The sequence below is a fragment of the Dipteris shenzhenensis genome, chromosome 25 (genome assembly GCF_047967505.1).
Source record: "Dipteris shenzhenensis isolate YYH24624 ecotype China chromosome 25, Dip_SZ_1.0, whole genome shotgun sequence".
NCBI lineage: Eukaryota > Viridiplantae > Streptophyta > Polypodiopsida > Gleicheniales > Dipteridaceae > Dipteris > Dipteris shenzhenensis.
Window position 1 is genome coordinate 26,560,044 of NC_141620.1, and position 22,707 is coordinate 26,582,750.

The following is a 22,707-nucleotide window of genomic DNA, read 5'->3' on the forward strand; positions in this document are numbered from 1 at the left end:
AGTCCATCATATGCCTTGGGAAGCTCTGAAAGTGCCCAAGTTGCAAGGAGGGCTTGGCCTTCCAGACGTGGCACTGAGAAACACAACCCTCATTTGCAAATAGTTCCCAGGGCTCTTTGCATCTGAAAACCCATGGGTGGAGCTTAAGGTGCTCCATTGGGCAGGGAAGTGGTAGGGTTATGGGCTCCTGGAAATATTTATCTTGGTACGAGAATGTCTACTCGCTATTTTTGTTGAAGATGCATGGGTCGGATTTGATCACCAGCATGGTGACGGCCTGGAAGCAGTGCTGTTTAAATTTGTCCTATGAAGGGAGGAAAGGTTAACAGGGAGATGGCAGTCTAGCAAAGAACATTTGGTGGGGTATTATAGTAAAGGCCGAGGATCAGCCATTGGCCCTATTGGACTTACCTAGGGTGAGAGGCCTTCATAGGAAGGCAATCCTATCCAAGGTGCATATTTGGGATCGTAGGAAGGCAAACTGGCTCCCATTAGATGAGGTAAAAGCAAGGTATGCTTTAAACTCTTAGGAGCTTCAATTAATAGCACAACCTCATACTGGGAGGGTGGCTATCGAATGTGATTTGTGCAAAGAATTGGATGACCAATCAATGGGTGCTAGGTCGCACCCTGCTGAGTAAATTCTCAGCCAAAATTGCTTATAAAAAATCATTTGCTATGCCAGGGGGATTGTAAATGGTGGCCGGCCTAGCTGAGGGGTGTATGGAAGGAATTTAGAGTAGGGCGTGCGAGTTTTCTTATGTGAAAATTGATGGAGTTGTGGCTCCCTGTAAGGACAAAACTGGCCAAGTAAATTACCGTAAACCCTTGGTGCCCATTATATGGTCATGGGTATGGGTGAAGATGGTTGCTGCCGTTAGGTAGTCTGAGTTGATGTTCTGCTTCTTCATTAAGTCTTGGTGGAGATTGAGCTTGATGGGGGATATGATAGGACTTCCTTTGACATTGGCATTCTGCTGGCCATATATATGGGCTGCTGTGAACCTACATGATGTTGGGGAAACAAGAGGGAAAGAAAAACTTATGACAAACAAGATGGACATTTTCAAAATCATACAAAACCTTATGGTCAATGAACATTTAGGAACCTAATGTTCTATTTTTTCATATGATATCCATACTCTTTTTAAATCATACATGCAAATTGCTAACTTTTGTGCCCACCCCTTAGACATGGCATGCAATTGCTTTGTCTTAATCTTTTTGTGTGCAAAAAAAACATGAAAGGAAGCATATATACTTGTCTTAATCTTTGTGTGCAAAAAAAACATAAAAGGAAGCATATATACTCGTCTTAATTGTGTGTGCAGAAAACGAATAATACATGCGTGTCTTATAAATGATGGAATTCAACTTAAGAACTAGTTGCAAGGATGATACCCATGCAATGCCTTATTGCCAATGTAAATCCCTTGTTGGTGACTTGGAGGTCCCATGTGACTTGCTTGCAATGGTCTCGTAGGGGTGTTGACTTAACTCAACAATGGTGTAGTTGAACCACACATTGTAAAATAGTATTGTGTCATGACGCTTGCCCACCACCATATTTGCAAGCGAGCATTGGCCTTGTGCAGGACATGTTATCTTCATGTGAGATGGCATGGTTACTGGTGGCCTTGGCTATGTCACACAAAGGTTATGGTCCAACCAGTGCTAGCAATGTACCCCATTCAACAACGAGCCAGGCCTTCCACAAGGAGGGTAAGTGTAGTGCAAGTGTGATGGGATAAGGTTTAGACTAGGAACCTAATAGGGGCCCACAATGACCTTTATTCATGGTATTGGTATTAGTCGAGGGGCTATGGAACCTAAGGATATTGTAGTAGGAGGCTATGATGTCTCAAACTTTGAAGATTCTGGAAAATTGAACGACATGCTTGTGGTGAGATAAGTTAAAATTCTAGTTCTCGAAGCTATCGGACATGTGCACATGGGTGCCTGCCCAAAACATGACTGGTTTGGGGGTAAATTTTAAAGCTATGGTAGATTTACATTAGCGGTTGCAGATAGGGTTGTGAGATGGGATCTGGAGAAGAGAAGCTTGAGTCCTGACAAGAAAAAGGGAGCCTGTTGTCCCTTATTAGCATTTTCAAGGAAGAAGGTTGAGTGGTGGTCTTCTATGTTCTCTCTCTACATGTGTCAACTTCACAAAGCTTGGTTAAAAAAAAAAGGAATTGGCATGATTGAAGTGAAGGATAGGAATCCGAGAGGAATCCGTTTGCCGATAGTTCCTCACCGGCATCCATGGCTTCCCTCCATTGCAACCTTACATCTTCTCTTAGGTTCCTTTGAATCCCTCCTCCTACCTTGTAGTTTGGATTGGGCCTTTGCTCCGTAGATGTCTGCAACATTCTCTTTGCTATCACAATGCTGTAGTGTGATGTCACCAAGTAACACTCTTTCTCTGATGAAGTGCTCTCTGACATCAATGTGGTTTGTCTTGGAGTGATATACTGGATTCTTGGCCAATGCTTGAGCTGATTGATTATCACAGTATATTGTTGTTGGCTTTGACTCATTAAAGTAATCTGTTTCTGACAATAGTCTTCTGAGCCATATAGCTTCACATGCACCTATAGTGAGTGCTCTATATTTTGCTTCAGTCAAAGATAAAGAAACAGTTGGTTGTTTGTTTGACAACCATGATATAATGTCTCATCCAAGAGAGCATAGCACTATCAGTGCATCACCTGCAATGTGTCAAAGCTGTCCCTTAGCATAAAATAGCATCCATGTGCAAAGCGTCCATAAAAAATAGCATCCCATAAGGCAATTTGGGCCTATCAGCGCATCCAATAAGGACCGCAATGCATCCAAATGGCCTACAAATCATCCATTGCAACCAAATGCACACCACGAATGAGCGCACAACACTGCTCAAACTGCAACCAAAGTGATCTGCATAAGGTATGCTCAGGAAATCATGGTCCCACGATAATGACCGCTACTGAAAATAGAACCTGAGATGCCGCAAAACATGGGCGCCATTGCATAATCGGAACCAGCAAGAAAATCTGCAAATATCTCTCTTCTGCTAGAACTCCAAGATCCCAACCGATGAGTGAGAAATGGGAGTCAATACTTATCCACTGCCATTTCTACATGCCCTAATGGTAGTCGAGCTCCCAAAAGTTGAACTTCCAAAGTTGAATAACATCACAAGATCCCGCAAGAAAGCTGAAGGAGGAAATCGCAGAAAAGCCAAGGCTGAGCACTTCAATGAATTCAAACGAGTCCAAACAAGGATTGTCGAATTGTACCTTGCAAAGTCAGATCCCTCAAAATCAAAACCACCGCCTCTTGAGGGACTGGAAGGAGTATGCACAGCACATGAACCCTTACTTGGAAACACCTTACCAGTGGAAAAGTTACCCCACAGTTCCCAATGTAAGAAGTTGGCATGATTGAAGTGAAGGATAGGAATCCGAGAGGAATCCGTTTGCCGATAGTTCCTCACCGGCATCCATGGCTTCCCTCCATTGCAACCTTACATCTTCTCTTAGGTTCCTTTGAATCCCTCCTCCTACCTTGTAGTTTGGATTGGGCCTTTGCTCCGTAGATGGAGGAATTGGCACAGCAGCAGCCCGTTGGCGTTGGGCCTGTGGCCCATGGCAGACCTCGCATCAACGGTGGCCTTAAGGATGCCTTAGGTGAGCGCCGTCTCTCTCTCTTCCTTGCTTCCTCAGATCTCGGCACATGAGACTTGCCACCGGTCTCTCCCCTTCTGCTACACCCCCAGATGATGTTGAAATTTTGCCTCTTTGACGAGGTTCGAGGAACACTCGAATGGGTTCACACACCCGTGGGAGCGTATCTTGGGGGCAACTGTCCTGGCTCTACTCTGCAAGCAGGCGGATGCGGATGCCAGGAAGGCAGGCATGCCTACTACTGGGGGGGCGTAGAGGGCTTTCCCACGATGGCAAATATGCCAGAATTTGCCTCAACACCACTGTTTTCGTTGACAATTTTGGGCATTGCCGGTGCTCTGGTGGAGATGAAAAATCTTCGTCTCCACCCGGGCTTTTCTTGCTAAAGAACCAACGATCGAAATAAATGTCCGATGCCAGAAGCTCTCCATTACAGAGCATTCGTCGACAATCACTGACAGAAGGGCGAATGCTGAATTATACACACGACGGGGGGACGAAAGCTGCCATATTATGGGAAAGGTAAAGGGTACAAAAAAGGCTATAAACCCTAAAGGGAGTGGGTGGACCTTATAGAATGATGATGATGAGAGGGAAGTCCAACTGAATATCTATATATCTCTCTCTCTCTTCTTTTGCATCTCTTTTTTTTCTGTGTGTGTGTCTTGTTCGCAGTTGAGGGTTTTCACTCTCAAAGATCAGAAAGCCTCCCTCTCTGTTTTTCTGTGCATACCTCGCTTTTGCCCTCTCCGCCATAGCCAGCCTTCCCCCCTTCCTTCCTCCTCCCTCACCATTTCTGTTCGCCACAGTCCATCTCTTTCGAGCTTCACTCATCCACAACATTTTCGTCCACACACATTCCTTCGCATTTGGCTCCCCCCCCCCCCTCCCATGGACTCCTCTGCCGCTCCCGACGCTGCGGCTTCTTGGACCCGCGACCCCCAGGCTTACGAGCCCTTGGCGTCCCAGCGACCTTCCAACCCTAGAGTTTCAAGATGGAGTGATGCACCGCCCGGGCAGGGTTCCGCTCAGGATGGGAGCCAGGGCTCCGACGGCCGGCCTTCCCCCGCCGGGTTGGAACCGCCTTACAAGAAAGTGAGGAACGACTCGCAAGGTGTGCCTGGGCAGGGAGGTACAGAGTACAGGAATGATACGGCGGTTGCCTATGGAGCTGATTCTGGCTACGGGGAAGGCCCGCCAGGTATGGGGGCTGGAGCTGTCCAGAACTACGGTGGTCCAAGCTATGGCTCGGGGTATGGCGTGCAGCAGACGCCAAGTTATGGTCAGAATATGGCAGGAGGCTACGGATCGCAATATCAGGCTCCTGTCAGTTTTGCGCCCGGATCTGCAAAGGGTACGGGGGCGCTGTTCTACAAGACGAAGCTTTGCACCAAGTTCAAGTCAGGGGCTTGCACTTTCAACGAACGCTGCACTTTTGCTCATGGGGTGGAAGAACTGAGAAAGCCCCCTCTAGGATGGGAAAACATGGTTGCTGCAGCAGGAGGTACAACTGGCGCGGGTGGGAGGCCTGGAGGTCCTAGCATGGGAGTTGGAGGGCGAAGTTTTGATGGACAACCAAGAAAGACGAGGCTCTGCAGGTATTTTGTGGACGGTAACTGTCCCTACGGTGAGCGCTGCAATTTCTTGCATGGTACAGAAGAGGCACAGAAGACATCAGGAATGGACCCTCAAGGTCCAACTAACGTTCCAGGTATGAGAGGGCCTTCCGCTGCTAAACCCAGCTACAAGACTCGCCTGTGTGCTAACTGGGAGAAAGGGGAACCTTGCGAGTTTGGAGACAAATGCCACTTTGCGCATGGCCCTGCAGGTATGCTTTTGCTGACCTTTGTCTCTAAAAGTTGAGTGTGCCGGGTTCTTTAGAGGTGAAGTCCTCCTTAATTACAGTGTCTGTTGTCTTTCGTGCTGTGTGTGGTGGTGATGATGGCATTTATTAGGTGTTCTTTCGTGCCTCACTCTATACATTTTCAATGACCAAATTCTTGGTTTGGGATGTTTACTCCCCTTGTTCATTTTCTTCCTTACTCGAATTACTCATAATGTCACTCCCTACATTTTACCTCCTTTGGATTCATCTAAAGCGTTCAAGTAGTGTTTCCATTTGCAGAACAATTGGCTTTTTCTATGAAATTATGGTTGTACATTGTGCCATCTTTCCGCGTTCTTAATTATTAGGAAACGGTAAGGCTGAAAGAAAGGGAGTAAGTTTTAATCTTATGGTACTTCTTTTAAAAATGTTCTTGATGTCTTGTGTTTTTTTTTGGGTCGTCTAGGGCTATCCTAGGCATTGGTTTCATAGAGTATTCCTTACGTGGAGCCCAATTGACTAGTCATTAAGCAGGCTTTCCTTTTTCTCTAACATTATGAAACAGTTAATGCTGAAAGAAATGTTGTAAGTAGAAAATAACGAAGTCTCATTGATTATAAGGGCTTGGGAGTATGGAGTCATCTCTTATTTCTTTGCAGCTATCACAATGCTAAAGTATCGAGGATGTTTGTTCACAACATAGAAGGTTAATTGGGTATGTAAGGACTGCCGTCTGCCCTCCATTTCTAACATTTGTCATGGCTTGGTGTCTCCTTAATTTCAAAGAAATTGTGGCCACTATGTGGCTTGCTCTAATTGATGAAGTAGGCATTTGTTGCTTTGCATTTATGATGTGAGTGGCAATGACATTGCCTGTAGACGTGGCAGCATTTACCTTTCAGAGCTTTGGGATTGTTGCATGTATATCTTGTGGGCTTATTTATGCATGCCTCTTCATACGACTCTTGGACTTCTAGGGGTGACTTGTAGTCATGATATTGGATGATGGGAGCATTATGGGCTTCAGGTGCATGGCAGGAGGAATTATTAGCAGTAACAAGCGGGCTGAAACAGCTAATCGTGGTCTATCACATGGAAACTTGTAGCTGGCAATTGCTGGCACTGTTCCCCTCGCCCTCTTAGAGGCTTTGGACTATCCGACGTGGGTTAAGTACACGCTGTTATCCTGCTATGCTTGTACTTCTAGGCAGGAGAGAGATTGGATGTTGATTGCCTTATAGAATGGGGCTGTAAGAACAGTATTGGTAGGTGCATGCCAGGTGCTATTGAAAGGCAGCCAACAAATTGTGGGCTATCGTGTGGGAATTGGGAGAAGCAAATCATTGGCTCCTATGAGACCAGTGCATGGCCTAGTTGCCAGCTAACAGGCTGCAACTTCCAATAGGAAAGAGTTGGCTACGGTGGCTGAATAAATGGCTATCAGGTTGAAAGATCAGCTGTAACATGATTCATAGATACAACACCTAACATTTTGTTATGAAATTGAGTTTGTGCTTGACTAAGAGGATGAGATACTATCCTTCCGAAAGCTCAACTCAAAATCAAGCTCTTGGCCATCCTTTTGGTCTCTTAACTTGGGCATTTGATAATTTTTGAATTCGCGAGGATCTCAATTTTAGCACCACTTAAAAAATACTTCCATGTCTTTAAGGCATGAATAATAGTGAAGAGCTCCTTCTCATAGATTGAATACCTTTGTTGTGCTCAATGTAGCTTCTTACCGTCTAGTGCTATATTCAGTCTTTGATTCAGCATTGCTCCCACATGTTAATTGCATCTGTTTCCACGACAAATGGTAGATTTGGATTTGTTGCTTTTCTAAATTGGCTCTAATGAATTTCAAAGCCTTAAGTTTTTTCATCTTCGTTATCTTAAATGAGAAGATTTGGTACACTTCAATACCTTGATCTAGGAATTCCGTCTTCTAAAGTTATGTGCCTTGAGTATTTCACCTCTTTAATGAAGATTTTTTGGCGTTCATGAAGCCTCAAATAAAATAACTTCTTATGTTCTTTCTTAGAATGACTATTGTGACAATATTAGCTTAAAAACTAACCTGAAAAGGGTTTCATCAAACTATTCGCGAGTCTCGTGGATGACTGGAGTATTAGTTAAACCAAAAGACAGCTTTGAACTCATCACGACCTTACCTAGTTATGTAGGTAGGTTTCCACGTAGCATATGAGAGATAACATGTGTGAGTGCCTATTTCTCCTTCTTTATACCTAGAGATTCCTAGGAGGGTCAAGTTTTACATCATGTGTGCTTGTTTAGGTGGTTGATTTTGGGAGGCAACTTGTTGTACAATCTGCGGCAATATGATCCTCCCCTAGAGCCTCAATTGGCATCAAAAGGAAAGAGTTGGTATGAACTTTTGTTTAGGAAACTTGGTAAGATGGGCATATGCCTCAAAAGGAAACTTTAAGGTTTGTGCAACTTGGTAAGATAGGCATATGCCTTTTCCATCACATTCTTTTACATGCTAACAAAATCATCATAGATTCGGGCTTAATAGATAGCCTTTTAATGGTCTTACAACTTTCTCATTTAACTTTCACTTTATAGTCTTCTTTAATCTTCGTATGAAGCCTAAGATCTTATGGTAGTCTATGATATCCTTAAGCTTTTGAATATCCTCTTCATTCGTCACGGGGACATGAATTCCTAAACTTTAGGACTTTACGGCTGGCAGTTCAATCCTGAAAGAGAAATGGATCAGGTACCAATCTAAGCCTGCAACATAGATTTCGTCTAGTTTTGGAGGCCCGGAGCAGCTCAAACAAGTGCAAATTTCTGAAAACAACTTGTCTGGTGACCCTGAGTGGATCCGGAACAGAGAAATCAGGCCTGGCAGCCCCTGAAAAGCCTCTAGCAAGTGCGACTCAGCAAATCCTCCCACCTAGAAGCAAATCAAGTTGCCTGGAAGCTCCAAACTGCCTAGAAAAGCGCGATTTTGATAGGTGCATGGCCTAGAAGGCTCCCGGAAGAAATTTGGGGATTTGGGAAGAGCATGCTGCAAAAACGAACTGCTCTAGAGGCTCCTGGCACGAAAACAAATTCATTTTCGGGCTTCTCGCAGCAAACTGTCTTGGTAGTCGAAAATCAGCAAGGCAATGTGATAGAATAGCCCTGGAGCACTTTCCCGGCCTGTGACTTGCCTCCCCCTATTCTTCTATGGTCCGAAACAAGCCTCAAAGCAAATTTTGACTTTTTGCCTTGTCCCATAAGCCAACTTGCCTAGCCTATCTCTTGGTGCTATTTTTATCTAAAGGGATTTTTACCTTCGGTCCCTTGCCTTGGCCCATGAAATTAATTAATTGAACTGAGGTGTCCTTTGAACTGTTTTAATCAGTAGGAGGCTAGGGCAGTCAGGGCTAGAAGGGTGCTTGGAGGAAATCGTTTTTTCGCTTTCTAGGGCTGTTGCTGCTGATTACGACTGCCAGATGGCTTGGGAGCTGCTCCAAATCAATTCACCTATTTGTCTGCTGCTGCTCCAGGGTTTTCAGAGCCCTCTGATCAGCTATCTATTTGCCTGTCTGAAGCCCTACAGCTACCTCAGAGCCTTCAGAATCTCTTGCCTTGTTTTTCTGTAAGCCAGGAACAGCCAGGGTTTTGCTGGCCACTGTCCTGCCAGGACTCCTTTGGAGCTTCCAGTTTAGAACTTATCAGCCAGATACGGAATAAAGGTCACCTATGGAATGTTGCATTGGATTGAGATGCCTTTTTGAAATTGGAACTGTTTACATAGCAAGACAGAAGTGCTTGAACGGACTATTCAATTGGCTGCTTTTGGTCGGATGCATGAGAGTGCTTTTACTGTATTTTTGATGCCTTCTGAATAAAAGATAAATAAATATCGAAAGGGATGCTAAGTTTAGGGCCAATTTGGTGTCTGGTCGAGGCAGGGTTGATCTAGTCTCAAGAATTGTTTTGTGTGTCGTCAATATGCTCTAAGTGGTTGAATTGCTGGTTGTTATCTGTTCACTGCCCTTTGGATTTCCCGAAGGTGGGTTTCGTTGGTCGATATATTGATTTAAGGGGAGACTCGGCGGGTCTTTAGATACCTAGTATAGCTGCTTATGCTTGGACACTGATGATGACATGAGTGTTGCTTTGCTTGCTAAGTATGTCTTCCTTTTGTTCAAAAAGTTTTGTTTCCTCTTTTTTCTTCTCTTTCGTTTTCTCTTTTTATTTTCTGTGTAGATTTTTGGACTTTAGAACAACAAAAAATCTAAATTTGTATAATTGGATTTATCCTAGTCTTACAAAGGTATATATTACCCAATGCTCCTCTTGGGCTTTTCATATTTTTTCTGATTCATTTTTGAGAATATATTACTTCAGGAAGATTGGTCTATCAAAGAAGTATGAATTGGATATGTTCAGGATTATTGAACGGAAGTGGAGAGCTGTTACGCCCATTCTCTTTTTAATCTTTAGGTTTGTACTACGTTTTAATGTCGTCTAGTATTAGATATTGAGTTGCTTTGATCCCATTTCTTTTTGTATCTTAGTGTTGGTGTTTCTTTTGTTTGCTCATGTTTGGATGGGTGTTTCTTTGGTTCCTTAAATAATCAGACACAATTCTCTACCTGTGTCTCTATTGTGTTTCTTCTTCCCTTTTTCTTGTTCTTCTTTCTTTTTGTTGTAGTTTCATTTTTTGGATTGGGATTTGATAGATTTGGATCTTTTGAAACGTAAATGGCAGCTTATACTTGTCTACCACAGTATACTGTCATTTACGATATCTCAATTTGGATATAGAGTTCTTTCATCGCCTAAGGTTACCTTGCCTTTTGAATTTTCACCTTTGGTTGATTTGTTTGCTATGTTTCACGTCTATCCATCACTCTGCTTTGCAGCATACTCTCCTGCAACAAGAGGTAGTGGAGTCCATATTCTTAGACAATCCAACAAAATTGAAAGGTACGAAAGTATGGATAGCATCAGAACTCAATGGATCCCAACTTAGGATAAAGGCCACTGAGTTAGCAAGGGCGAAGGTAGCTAGAAAGGTGGGTAAGTGCGCTCGGAATTTAGGGTTTCACCTAAAAAGCAAAGATTGCTGTTAGATGGCTGGAGTAGATTCTGCAAACAGCAGAAGTCTGGGCAGGAGACAACTTCAGATAGGCTGCTGCAGATACAGGTCGGAGCAGTGAGAAACAAGGCACATCTTGTGTGGTCAGGTCGTGTCTGCAGGGCTGCTGCAGACAGGTCAGGAGACTGCTGTTGGCAGTTGGGTAGTGCTGCAGCAGGTCCAGAAGAGTCTGGCCAGTAGGTGCCAGGCTTTTGTAGGCTGAACAAGCAGGTCAGCTGTCAAACTGGGTCGGCTGAGTCTGTACAGCAGATTGACTGGTTGACCAGTTTATAAAGAAGCAGAATTTGTGGATATCGTCAATCTACTTCTTTCATCCTATTTGTAGAATAACTAGAACCTCGGTTGTTTACCAAGCAGTCCTACACGCTTGATGCCGCAGTAAAATGCCGCTGTGACCTCTATGTCAGGCCTTCTTTCCCTGTCATATTCTTTTGCTGTTCTTGGGCTGATCAACCAGGTGTAGGACATATCCTAGGTACTCTGGTAGCTGGATACTACCAGGTTAGTCCTCCTATGGAAGGGCTGGAAGATGGGATGTGACCAGACGAGTGGTCGTATCTCATTAGACTTGCCCTTTCAGTTCTTCCTAGGACCTACGTTAATCCTTAGATTTTAGGTTCTAAAGTTGCTAAGGTTTCTTGATCCCTCTCCCTATACTTTAATTATTCTAATCCTTTTTATTTATAGGCAATGACCTATAAACTAGCATAACATTTACCTCCCTATCTCACACAATGACTTCGATCTTAGAGCCGTCTCTACCAACGTTCTTCTCTTGACTAATCCCATTGATTAATTTGGATAATATAGGGTTTTCACCAAATCTTGCAGCTTGGCATTGCTTTGTCTTGTGCTCTTACACTCGAGAGATGGACAAATCCCAGTATGCGTGAGAGAGTATATGGTTTTTGACCTTGTGAGGGACTTCCATAATATGGTTTTTAACCTTGTGATTGCCATGAGAATTAAATTGCTCTATTTGGAGGAGTTTGGGCGTGTTCCCATATTCATCTAGATATATGTTCTTGTTGTGTTAGTGGACATTCAAACATCACCTTGTAAAGTTTTTAGAGGATGAGTTTGGGAATGTTTCTGGATTCATCTAGGTATATCACCTTGTAAAATTTTCATCCATGTTGTGACTTGTTGATTTTGTGATAAATTTCTTCTATCTTAAGTGGTTTGTTGCTCTATGAGCTGTGTTTTCTAAGTATCTTTTGCTTAGAAATGCTCGTTTGGGAGATATTATAATGGAATACTATAGTCTTCACAAATAGTAGTAGCTTGAAAGAAAAGATGCAGACTATTTTTGGTTTGCCTTCTCCTTTAGTGCTAGCCTTTGTCAGAGCTAGTCTGCTCTTTCTCTCTGGAGTGGTAACAAAAACTCAAAAGCTTACTACGAAGACTTTTGTATAAATGGATTCTCAAGTTTGCGTGGGGATGAGGATTTGTATGTGTGAGACCGTTTGTTCGTTGACTTTGATGATGTGGGGACGTCAAAGTAGCTAGTTCTTGCTATGCGTGATGGAGTTCATGGTGTGAGTGATTGCACTAATGGCTTTCTTTCTATAGGTGTGTTTGGGCATGTTTTTGGATTCATCTAGATATATTTTATTTAAACACGTACATGCTCGATGCAACCATTGGAATTCACAAAGAGATTCTATTGCTTTAGATGAGCTCACTCGCATCGGCGTTTAAAGGGCAAATCACTTCCAAAAGTTTTTGTTTTGGCTGAGATGCACACGACAAAAATAACGTTTTTTCTCAAAACTTCTGGACCTCTCCATGCTTGCTCCAATGTGTCATTCTATGTGTTCACAAATGATGTTGAAATACCCATACGTCAAGAAGTCTCTGTTGTTGACGACACATATATTAGAAGTTTAAATGTTTTGATTGTATATGTTTGTTGCTAGTGTCATTCTATGCAATCAACTCCTAGATTGCATGGATTGCTAGATTGCTATCAAGAACCATATACTCATTGCTTAAGTCTACTGCTTGCACTATAGAATCATGTGTGCGTGTCTCTACACAGATACTCGATAGCAGTCCTGCTACTCCTTGTCTCCGTATTTATACAAGTTTGGGCAATAGCTGTAGTGATTCTTAATTCATGGCAACCGCCTAAGGGTAATGCTACCTTGCACACAAGCATTTTAATGAATATTCTATGGGGCTGTTGTGTCTTAAGCCTCTAGTCTTGTAACCCAAGGTAACTGCCTAGGGGTAATCCCACCTCACCTTACAAGCGTTTTAACCAATTGTCACTGCAACACGTTTGCCCCCACATAAGCATGCACTTCTCACCTTGCTTTGCAAAGACAGTTGTATGAAATTAGACTTCATGGTTGGTTGTCCTTGAAAATTGAGTCTTCTAGGAGACGAAGATTTGACAAGTGGTTGAGGTTGTCTCGATGTGTTTCCTACTTTGGTCTTAATCAAAGACACGAGCAATGCATGGTCTCTTTCTTGGTTGACATCTTCACTCACAATGTCCCTTTCTTCTTGTTCTTCTCTAGCCTTCTTGTCTTGACACTTAAGTTTTGGCATAGGATGGCCAAGATGGCGGATATGTGATGGGTGCTTCGGCTGTAGGTACGTTTTCATGTGTACGACACACCTTTTGGTCTTTAAATATAGTTGGAGGGTGCTCTGGTGCTCATGGTTTACAAGTTGGAATGTGTCGACACCACACTATCCTCGAACCTCCCTTAGTAGTAGCTTACAGCTGTCTTCTTCTCTCACAGTTTGGTAAAGCTACCTAACTGAGAGCAGAAGCGTCACAGAACTGAAATAGAGATATAAACAATTGCTTGCATACATGTGAGGATGCAAGAGAGCAACTCTAGGTCCTTGTCGTGGCATATTAATGTCAAAAGGCTGAATTGTTACAGCTGTAGATGAAGACAGAGGTCTGACTCAATCCAAATAAGTGATGATCTGAAATGAGGTCTGTGTGGAGATGTCTTTGTGCAAACTCTGCAACGACAATATCAGGAGGGATACATCCCTTGTCCCAATTCATGGCGACAGCATCATGACTTGTAGCCTCTCCATCTAGTCCACTTATCTTCAATTCATTGCTCCTGCATTTAGAGCTGTGGTTGGATTGGAGTCAAAGAGAAGTGAATTCATGTTAACATACTGGAGGAAGCAGTCTCTCTTCAGCCTTTCTAAAGAAAGGGGGCCATCTGGTAAGTTTTTGTGCTGCTGGTCTCATGCCAACCCTGGGATCTGTGAAAATGCATTCCAAGTATACGTAGGATTTGACTATCTCCGTTGGCTCCTTGGAAAGCATGAAGGCCTCCTTTTGGAGTTGATCCTCTTTAGTATCAAAGATCATGTCTGTAGCCCCTCAGCTATGTCTGAATTGGCACAAATGTTAGAGAGACTGTATATCTAAAGACACACACAGTAAGAAACAATAGTATTATCAACACCGTTGACATCACCTACCTACCTTCACACACACACACGCAGGTCTATATGTGTGTAGGTGAAACCAGCCTTCAGTTTCCTAAAGGGCAGTAAACCATTACTAACGTGTATATGTTTCAATTACAGCCACTTCAATACTTATTACAGCCACTTCAATACTTATCACAGCCAATTAGAAATAGATCCAGCAAAACCAAGCACATACTGAAACAATATTCAGGAGCTAGATTGCCCTTGAGTGCAACACCAGATTGGCCCCAAAATCTTTGGTGCCCCTTTCGGTATTTCTTTAATTTATTCAGAAGGCAAACAATACAACAAGGTCACTACCTTGCATGTATCCAGAACCAGCCAACTGAATCTTATCCTGCTAGTCCCTGCTATGCGTGATGGAGTTTATGGTTTTCAATGTCATGAGTGACTGTCATGAGATTGACACTGCACTTTGTTGTGTTTTAAGAGAATGAGTTTGGGAATGTTCCTCGGTATAAGCACAAGGCATCCAAAATCCCAGCGAATGTCCAAGTGCATAATCCATGGCCAAATTTGAAACCATAACCAAAACAATTCTATGGCAAGCTGACATCCAAATCAGCAAATTTTCTATGGCAAGATGACATCCAAATCAGCAAATATTCTCTGGCAAGCTGACATCCAGACCAGCAAATATTCTCTGGCAAGCTGCTCCCCAAGTGCCAAGGCAAGGCTAAAGCATTTCTCACAAATGTGTCCAACCAAGAGTAGCAATGCATTCCACACGTCCAAAACCAATGCTCAAACAGCCTCAAGGCCTGAAATTAATTGAAACTGTCCCTCCAAGGGTCTGGCAATTCCACAATCCACTAATCAGCCTCTCAAGGGGCAATGCATCAATGTAGTTCTCACACTAAGCAAATGGCCCCAATACAGGAAGAATTCCACACACTGCCCCCCAGCTATAATAAACTTCAAAAAGGACAAATGAACTCCAAAGGAAGTTAGAATACCCATACTCGCTGTCCATGGACGAGGGGCAAGCTCTTTCCTACACCTATCCTCTGTTCAGGCCACCAGCAAAGCACATATGACCTCAGCCATAAATGAGGCGAAGAAGAACAACAAATTTACTCGAAGGTGTTATAGGGAGTAGATTCTTGACTGGAACACCTCAGAAAGGCAGCAGTTCCATGGTGCAGGAGAGCAGCAGCAAGAATCGGCAACTAGGAAGAGGAGAGGAGCTGAAGGGTAGCGTAGAATGCTTGCAGGGCAGCAGCAGAGGATCAGCCTCGAAATGCAGGAAGGAGTGCCGTACAGCAGATTATGAACCTCGAATTACGTGCAGGAGCAGACGTACAAGCAGCCAGTACCTCGATTTGTGTCCAATCAGCCGTACAGTAGGTGCAGCTAACCTCAAATTTCGTGAAGGGACTGTCTGTAAAACTTGGGAGCAGCCTTGGGAAGTGTGAATTCTGTCCGTACAGAAGTAAAGGGAATCCGTACAGCCATTAATGACTCCGCACAGCAGCAAAAAGAGGTGCCGAGAGAGAGAGAGAGAGAGAGAGAGAGAGAGAGAGAGAGAGAGAAATGCATGACGGGGAGAGAAAGAAGAGGCGTGGAAATCCGTACCACAAGGAATCCTTCCACATTGGATGCAAGGGAGAAAAGAGAAGGGTGCACGGGGTTGTGCTAGGCAAATTTCATTAAAGTCCTAACCCACTACAACCAATGACACACGTAAAAGCTCTAACCCTCTAACGCATTTCATTAAAGAGAAAGAGAGGCACCTCGAAATCCATGACGGGGAGAGGAAGAAGAGGCGTAGAAATCCGTACCATGCAAGGAATCCTTTAACATTGGATGCAAGGGAGAATTTAGAAAAGAGAAGAGTGCATGGGGTTGTGCCACGTGGCACATTTCATTAAAGTCCCAACCCACTACAACCAATGACACACGTAAAAGCTCTAACCCCTCTTTCACCAATGAAACATTGGTTTTCCTTGGGCCCAACAACTAGACCCCTCTTAGCCTTGCTTTGACCTAGCATTTGGGCCTAGTGGGTGCACTTCGAACTCGACTAGGGACGTCTAGGAAGTTGGCGTTTCCTCTAGGCCAATCCCTCGCGGCCAAAAAGTCCATGGGTTTATTTGCACAATGAAATTTACGTTCCTGTGATAGTAGGTTATGCCTTGGTGCTGATAATATTATGATTGTTACTTTGCAAGTTTTACTTTTATTTTGCATCTTCCTAAAATATTCCCCCCTTGCAAAAGAAAATAGAAAACCAAGAAGAAAGGAACTGCTGTTCTTTGTGCGGGTATGTGTCTGTGTCCTCCCCCTCCCCTTCTAGACGGCTTTTTTACATTTTGGCTTTGTTTTCAAATATTTGTAAGTTTCAGTATTCTAGTAGTTTTTATGCATGGTATTTTGGGGGTGTTAGTAAGCTCTTTGCAAAGGTATTTTTTTGTGCTTTGGGATGTGAGAATCAAAGACGTGGCTTTAGATTTGTATATGGAATTGAGCTTATGCTATTTCAATGAAATTTCTGAATCTGCAGAGCTGCAAGCTTACACTGGAGTTTCTACCTATTCCAATGGTGGAACTATGACTGCTGATATGCAATATCCGGGTGCTAATCCAGAGATGGCTGCACCAAAAATGTATGCTGATCCAAGCATGATGAACCCTCCTCCTTTAACTGTTTCGTATGGGGCTCCTGTTGACTATGCAAGCTCAGGTGGCGTTGCGCCTGTTGCTGTAGGAACTGTTAATCCATATCCAACTGCAGTGCCTGCTGTGACACCTTATGCAACATCACAGGATGGTATCAACGGAACTGCTGCAAATTATACATACTGGAATGAGGAGAAGAAGTGGGAGGCCCCAAGACAGCCAGCCATGTCTACTCAAGGCTATGTGCAGGCTAATCAAACAGCACCCTGGATGGTTAATTACTCTGTTGATGGAGGATATCCTAGGAGGGAGAATGAGCCTACGATAGCCCAGTATCCTCAAGAGCAGCCTCAGCAATTGCAACAGCAACCACCTCTGCAGCAGCAGCAACCTCTGCAGCAGCAGCAACCCCTTCAGCAGCAGCAACCGCTTCAGCAGCAGCAACCACTGCAGCAGCCGCAGCAACAGCAGCAGCTTCCGCAGCAGCAGCAACAGAGCTTTCCCTTCTATAGAGCTGGAAATGTTCCCGAGTATCAAGATCCAAAACAGAACGTGAATCCACCTTACATTCAGGATGCCAGTCAGAATAAATATCAAAATGAAGCAAGAAATGGAGATGGGGCCTATTATGGTGCATACACTGAGACTAACTATCCAACCCAGCAGGCAGACTACACGGCAAGATATAACATGACAGAAGCTTGGGGTGGGAAGATGTAGCTGGGCTCTCTACTGCTGAGACTGGCTTCTTTGCATATTTTCAAGCTGCTGCTGCTCTGTCTGTCTCTCTTTCTCTCTCCCTCTCCTCCTTCTGCCCAGCCTTTTTCTTCTCTCTCTTCTTGCCTTTCTTTTTTGTTTGTTTATTAGGGGTGGGATGGGGGGACTTCCTTTTTATCTGTATTTTCTTCCTTTTTATTTTCCTCTAGATTTTCTCCCTTTCTTGGGTGCGCATGTTACACTTGTACTTGGTTTTTGGGCACCCTTGGCTCTCTTCTATGATGCTATACTTGAGGGACTGCTAGAAGTGACTACAAGGCTCTTTTCTGTCTCTTCTCATAGCTTTGCAGAAACGAATCAGTTTATGCGCACAGCTGAATCTGGACTCTGTGTCGGCAAAGAATAGTATATTATGATGCAGTTTGCTGAAGATTATGGTTGGAGGATTGTTATTCCCTGGATTATACGAGCTCATTCAGCTTAACAAGTTCAAGGATTGTCATCAGGAAGGGTTGAATCATCATCAGTACCTGTTTTGGGCTTGTTCCACAGCTTGCACGACTTCCTATTTATCAAACTGGGTGCAAAGCGTACATGGCGTGACTCAAAACGCTATAACATTGATTGGACGAGGGGAGTGCAGTGCATGACAGGTGAGTTCATCCCTTTTCCTGCAGGAGCAACAATGCCTTAAGTGACAGGCATTGACTTTTCATACATCGTAAATTTAATGGTGTACTTTAGGGCTGAATGCAGTGGCAGCGTGCCATTGTTTTAGTAGTTCCTTTCTGTTTTATCATTCACAGCTTTAGAGGGTCCATTTGTTTACATTGCAGAGTGTCGAGCATTTCCTGATGCTTTCTGTTGAAGTTTAGGCTTCTTAAGAGGATAAGGTACAGCTGATAGAGCAGGCTTCTCCTTTCTTTGTCCTTTTGAGAAATGAACCCTTCTTTTTCAGAGCTTAATTGCTTGACCTGGCAGACATTAGAGGAATCAAGTTGCTTTATATGCTGGAGGCCCTGAAGTGTTTTTGGTTTTATAGCTGGCTGACTTCTGCTGCTTTCTTTATTAGTCTAAGGACTCAATATATCTTCTTGTTTTTTACTTTTTGGGATGTGCTCAAGCTGGAAAGCCAAACTGCTTGTTACCTTAGCCATGTTGTTTGATGGGAGGCCGTCCTGCATTATCATTACAGTATGTCTTTCCCATATGTTGCAGTTGCAGCAATATTGGTGGCACAGGTAGACTTTTGTTGTATGGCCTCTATTTTAAAAATCTATGTGTAGCTAGAATCCATGTACTAATTGTAGCTTGTTTCTTATCCATGTTGGTTTCAACTTTTGTTTTCCAGGAAATGTCTTTAAGCTGCTTTTCTTTTCCCTGCGGGGTGGGTGGGTGGGCTTATAGTGTGGGCTTCTATTGTGTGGTTGCGAACACGTGTACTATTTGGGGGGGGGGGGGGGATGGGAGTGATTGCGATGGGGAAGGGAATGGAGGTAGAAGGTGTCTGTATGACTCCGCATGGACCTTATCAACTAGGGTGCTACTCTACTGTGGCTACACCTGAAATTTTTGGTGTTTTCGAGTAAATATTCTATGCCATTGTCTGCATGGGTGGCTGCTCTTCACTGGTGCATTAGCATTATGTGATGTTTAGTCTACTTGTTTGTGATGATGACCTTGGTGATTGTCTGGCTCAGTTTTGACCACGTGACTGGTAGCGCCCATTGGATTGATAAGATTGATCTTGTGGAAGGTTGTACTGTATTGTGGTTAAGGATCCAACGGTTGTCACATTTTGTGTTTCAGTGTGTTCTGGAACATATAAAGCTTGCATAGAACTATGATATTTACGAGCCTCTGAAATCACTGTATGTTTGCATTGCATTTTCAATGTTTAATGTTAAAGGATGTTAGGGAAGAGGGGATATCACTGGATAATGGGGCAAATGGGATTTCTCAAACAAGCATCCTTAGGGTCAATAACTCCCTCACTTAAATTCATCTTGAGCCCAATTAATTTTGTCAAATGTAGAAATGGCCCTCCTATTTCACTCGAAGGGAGCTTCTCTAATCACTAAAGTATTGGATTGACAAATTGTCGAATATCAACGGGGCAATCTTGCAAGCTGTTTAATCATAAGGGTCTGCCTAGTATGTACTTCAGAAAATTGTCATCATTTTTGGGATTTGCTGTGCAGAGGGTATGAATTGTGAATGCAAGTATTCAAGTAACGAATCTTATGCCATGTTCTGTGATCTTAGTAATACATAAGCACTTGTATCCTGTGTTGTTTGTCCATTGTCAACATGGAAACAAGCTAGGGGTGTGTGTTTAATGTTTTGTTTGCTTCTGGCTTGTAGTTATCCTAAGGATTATAAACAAGATAAACTTATTCCAGAATGGGTATCCTGTGTGGTTTGTCCATTGTCAACATGGAAACAAGCTAGGGATGTGTGTTTAGTGTTTTGTTTGCTTCTGGCTTGTAGTTATCCTAAGTAGTATATATTCATTCCAGAATGGTCTACATCAAATGTATCAAATTGTTATGGTATTGAAGTAAAGAACTGCTGCCCTTTCCAATATGGTGGTTTTGTGGTGTACTGTCTTTTCCCCCCCTTTCTCCCTCTCGCTCCTCTTTGAGATGTGGAAAGATAAGTGGGACTGGATTGTCCGAGCCAAAGGTTGAAGAGTCTTGTTATAACCAAGTCTCTACTTTGAGTCTCAAATTTTATCTTAAGTTTTTTTCTGGATGGATGGTTCTTTTCGTTTTCATGGATCTGGAAGGTCGCATATCCCTGACTAGTAGCTTAAATCCTCTGCTTTTCCAATTATTTCTTCAAGTGAATGTAAGTTAGCGTTGCTCATAGCCTAGCCTTGTAATGTTGGAATGATTAGCTCATATTCCACTTTTGCAATGTGCATCAATGTTCTAAATCTCTCAAGGAAAAGAGTGATCTCTAATGTATTCAATCTTTTGGCATCAAACTCATAGGTAAAGAGAGGATTCCAAAAGCCTTGTAGTAAGCTGTAATTTTAACCTTTTTTCTTGGAAATATGGGCTATCCTTGTTACTCCTCCACATCCCTTTTTTTCCTCCCTAGTATATTTGTTGACTTTTTGTTGTCAATTCATGGGCTTATGTTTTTTTAATGGCAAGGTTGCCTTGAACTTTGGTTTGGTTGCAACTTTGTGGTTATTGTCAAAGAGTTTGGATACTTTGCCTATTAATAGATTTGGCATGTGCTTGTATTTATTAATAGATTTGGCTTGTGCTTGTATTTGGCTATGGGAAATATTTTGAGGCTTGGTTTTTTGATACATTTGTTTTGGGATACTGTTAGAATAGTACACCCGGCAACTTGTAAAACTTTACAGCAAGCAGGACTTTACAGCAAGCAGGATTTTAGAAGTACTACCAATGTCTTTTCCTAGGGCCTAACAAGTTTTCGAAGTTGTATCAAAGGGGCTAGGCTTGCTATTCACACAACAAACATATCTGACATTAGAAAAAGCCATCCCTTTCAATGCATTATTGTGGCAAACCTCTTAGTTTTTGAGGAAAGCCTTTCACCAAAGCTCATATTGTTAAGTATCTACACAGATGCTGTTGTGGCATCCACCTTATTTGTGGCGGCTAAAGCTATTAGCATTTATAGAGTAGTTTATGCTAATAGAATAGTTCTAGGTTGCTATCAAAAGATCAAGGATAGCATAGGATGTTATTGGTTATGTTCTTAATAATGAATTGCCTTTAAGTATTTTTTGTCAAATACAAAACAATCCCCTAGCTTTGTAACTTATGATCTAGTTATAAAACATAGTCTTAAAACATTAACCCCAAATCTTATAACAATAGGGGGAAAAAGCTGGTTGGAAGTGCAATAATCTTTAAGGAATGGCTCAACCGAAGTAGAACACATGCATTGCAATCCAATTCTACCCTCTAGTAACACAAATTCGAGGCATTAAAAAAGTTACACTTTGGTAAATAAACATTAAAGATTTTTGTATGGTATGTGTATCGTCCAAAAGACTAGGACTTAAATTAACCAACTTATGGTAAACCAATGTTGAATATGTATGATATCTTTACATTGTCAACTTTGCATCATATATGTATGATATCTTTACATTGTCAACTTTGCATCAAGAATCAAGGATGATTGTCTCTAAGCTTGTTCATAGGCAAAAGCTATTTAGAACTCTTAGTGTGTGCAAGATTGCTCTGTTTGCAACTAGAATTCTCTTCCTTTGAAAACTCTGCAATCGAGTTAGTTTTGATATAGTTAGATGATCAATGTTAGTAGACTATGGTGGTTCTATGATCAATGAGCAATGAACAATGTTAAATTCCCCTCAATGATGAATGTTAAATTCATCTCAAAGAGACTATGATGATTCTATGAATGCATTAATAGGGGTACAAGGTCCTTAGTAGTATGATTAAGGTGTGCACAAGGCTGCACAACTCTAGATCTTGCATGATTTCACATATTTTTAAGCATTTAGTCAAGAAGATTGCATTTTAAAATTGCATGGGTATTCGAGCATAATAAGAGTGCATTAAAGGCCATATTGCTCTACAAAGCGCACGATACTTCTCTTGCAAGGGCATATTACAAGCAACCAATGCATAATACTTGGGTATGAATGAAGAACAAGCATACATCAAAGATCATAATGTTCTTATATTTGCATAATGCTTTTTCACAAGGATATTATATACAACCATTGCATGCGTCACATAGCACCTGAAATCTTAAAATAGAAGTGCATCAAGCACTCATGACTTAGGATATCTACATTGATATTAGGTCCTTACTCTAATTGTAATCATGATTTTTATAGGGATACGTTCAAAGGTTTCATAGGCCTTAGCAAGGGAAGTCCAAATGTCCTAGCACAATTGAAAAAGTTGACAACCTCTTATATAGAATCCCCTAGCATGAAATTTCCTTAAGATCAAGACTAAGAAATAGTTAAATCTAGAGGCGTAAGACGGTAATAGTTGGCATTATATAGATTCCTTGGAATAGGTCTAGCCATCTAAAAATTTTGATAACATTTTCCAAGTAGCACACCTTATTTGAATGAAATAGGTTTGGAATTGTTTGTAACAAACATATAACCCAACGGTCGAGTTTGAACATGAACATTTCAAATACTTTATTTAATTTCTTTGCAACCATAGGTTAAAGAGAGCTATAAGTTGCCATCTGTGTAAGTCGGTGTTTATCTCAACTCATCATTTGTGAGAAAAGCTTTTGAGTTTCCCCCCTTA

At 42.4% G+C, this 22,707-nt stretch overlaps 1 protein-coding gene across 1 annotated transcript; it reads left to right on the forward strand.

Moving 5' to 3' along the window:
- Window positions 1-4,268: 4,268 nt before the first annotated feature.
- On the forward strand, window positions 4,269-18,525 carry LOC147885676 (uncharacterized). Its single transcript, XM_087396293.1, has 2 exons — window positions 4,269-5,496; window positions 16,590-18,525. The coding sequence occupies exons 1-2, from the start codon at window positions 4,560-4,562 to the stop codon at window positions 17,423-17,425; spliced, it is 1,773 nt and encodes a 590-aa protein (XP_087252419.1). The 5' UTR covers window positions 4,269-4,559; the 3' UTR covers window positions 17,426-18,525.
- Window positions 18,526-22,707: the final 4,182 nt, after the last annotated feature.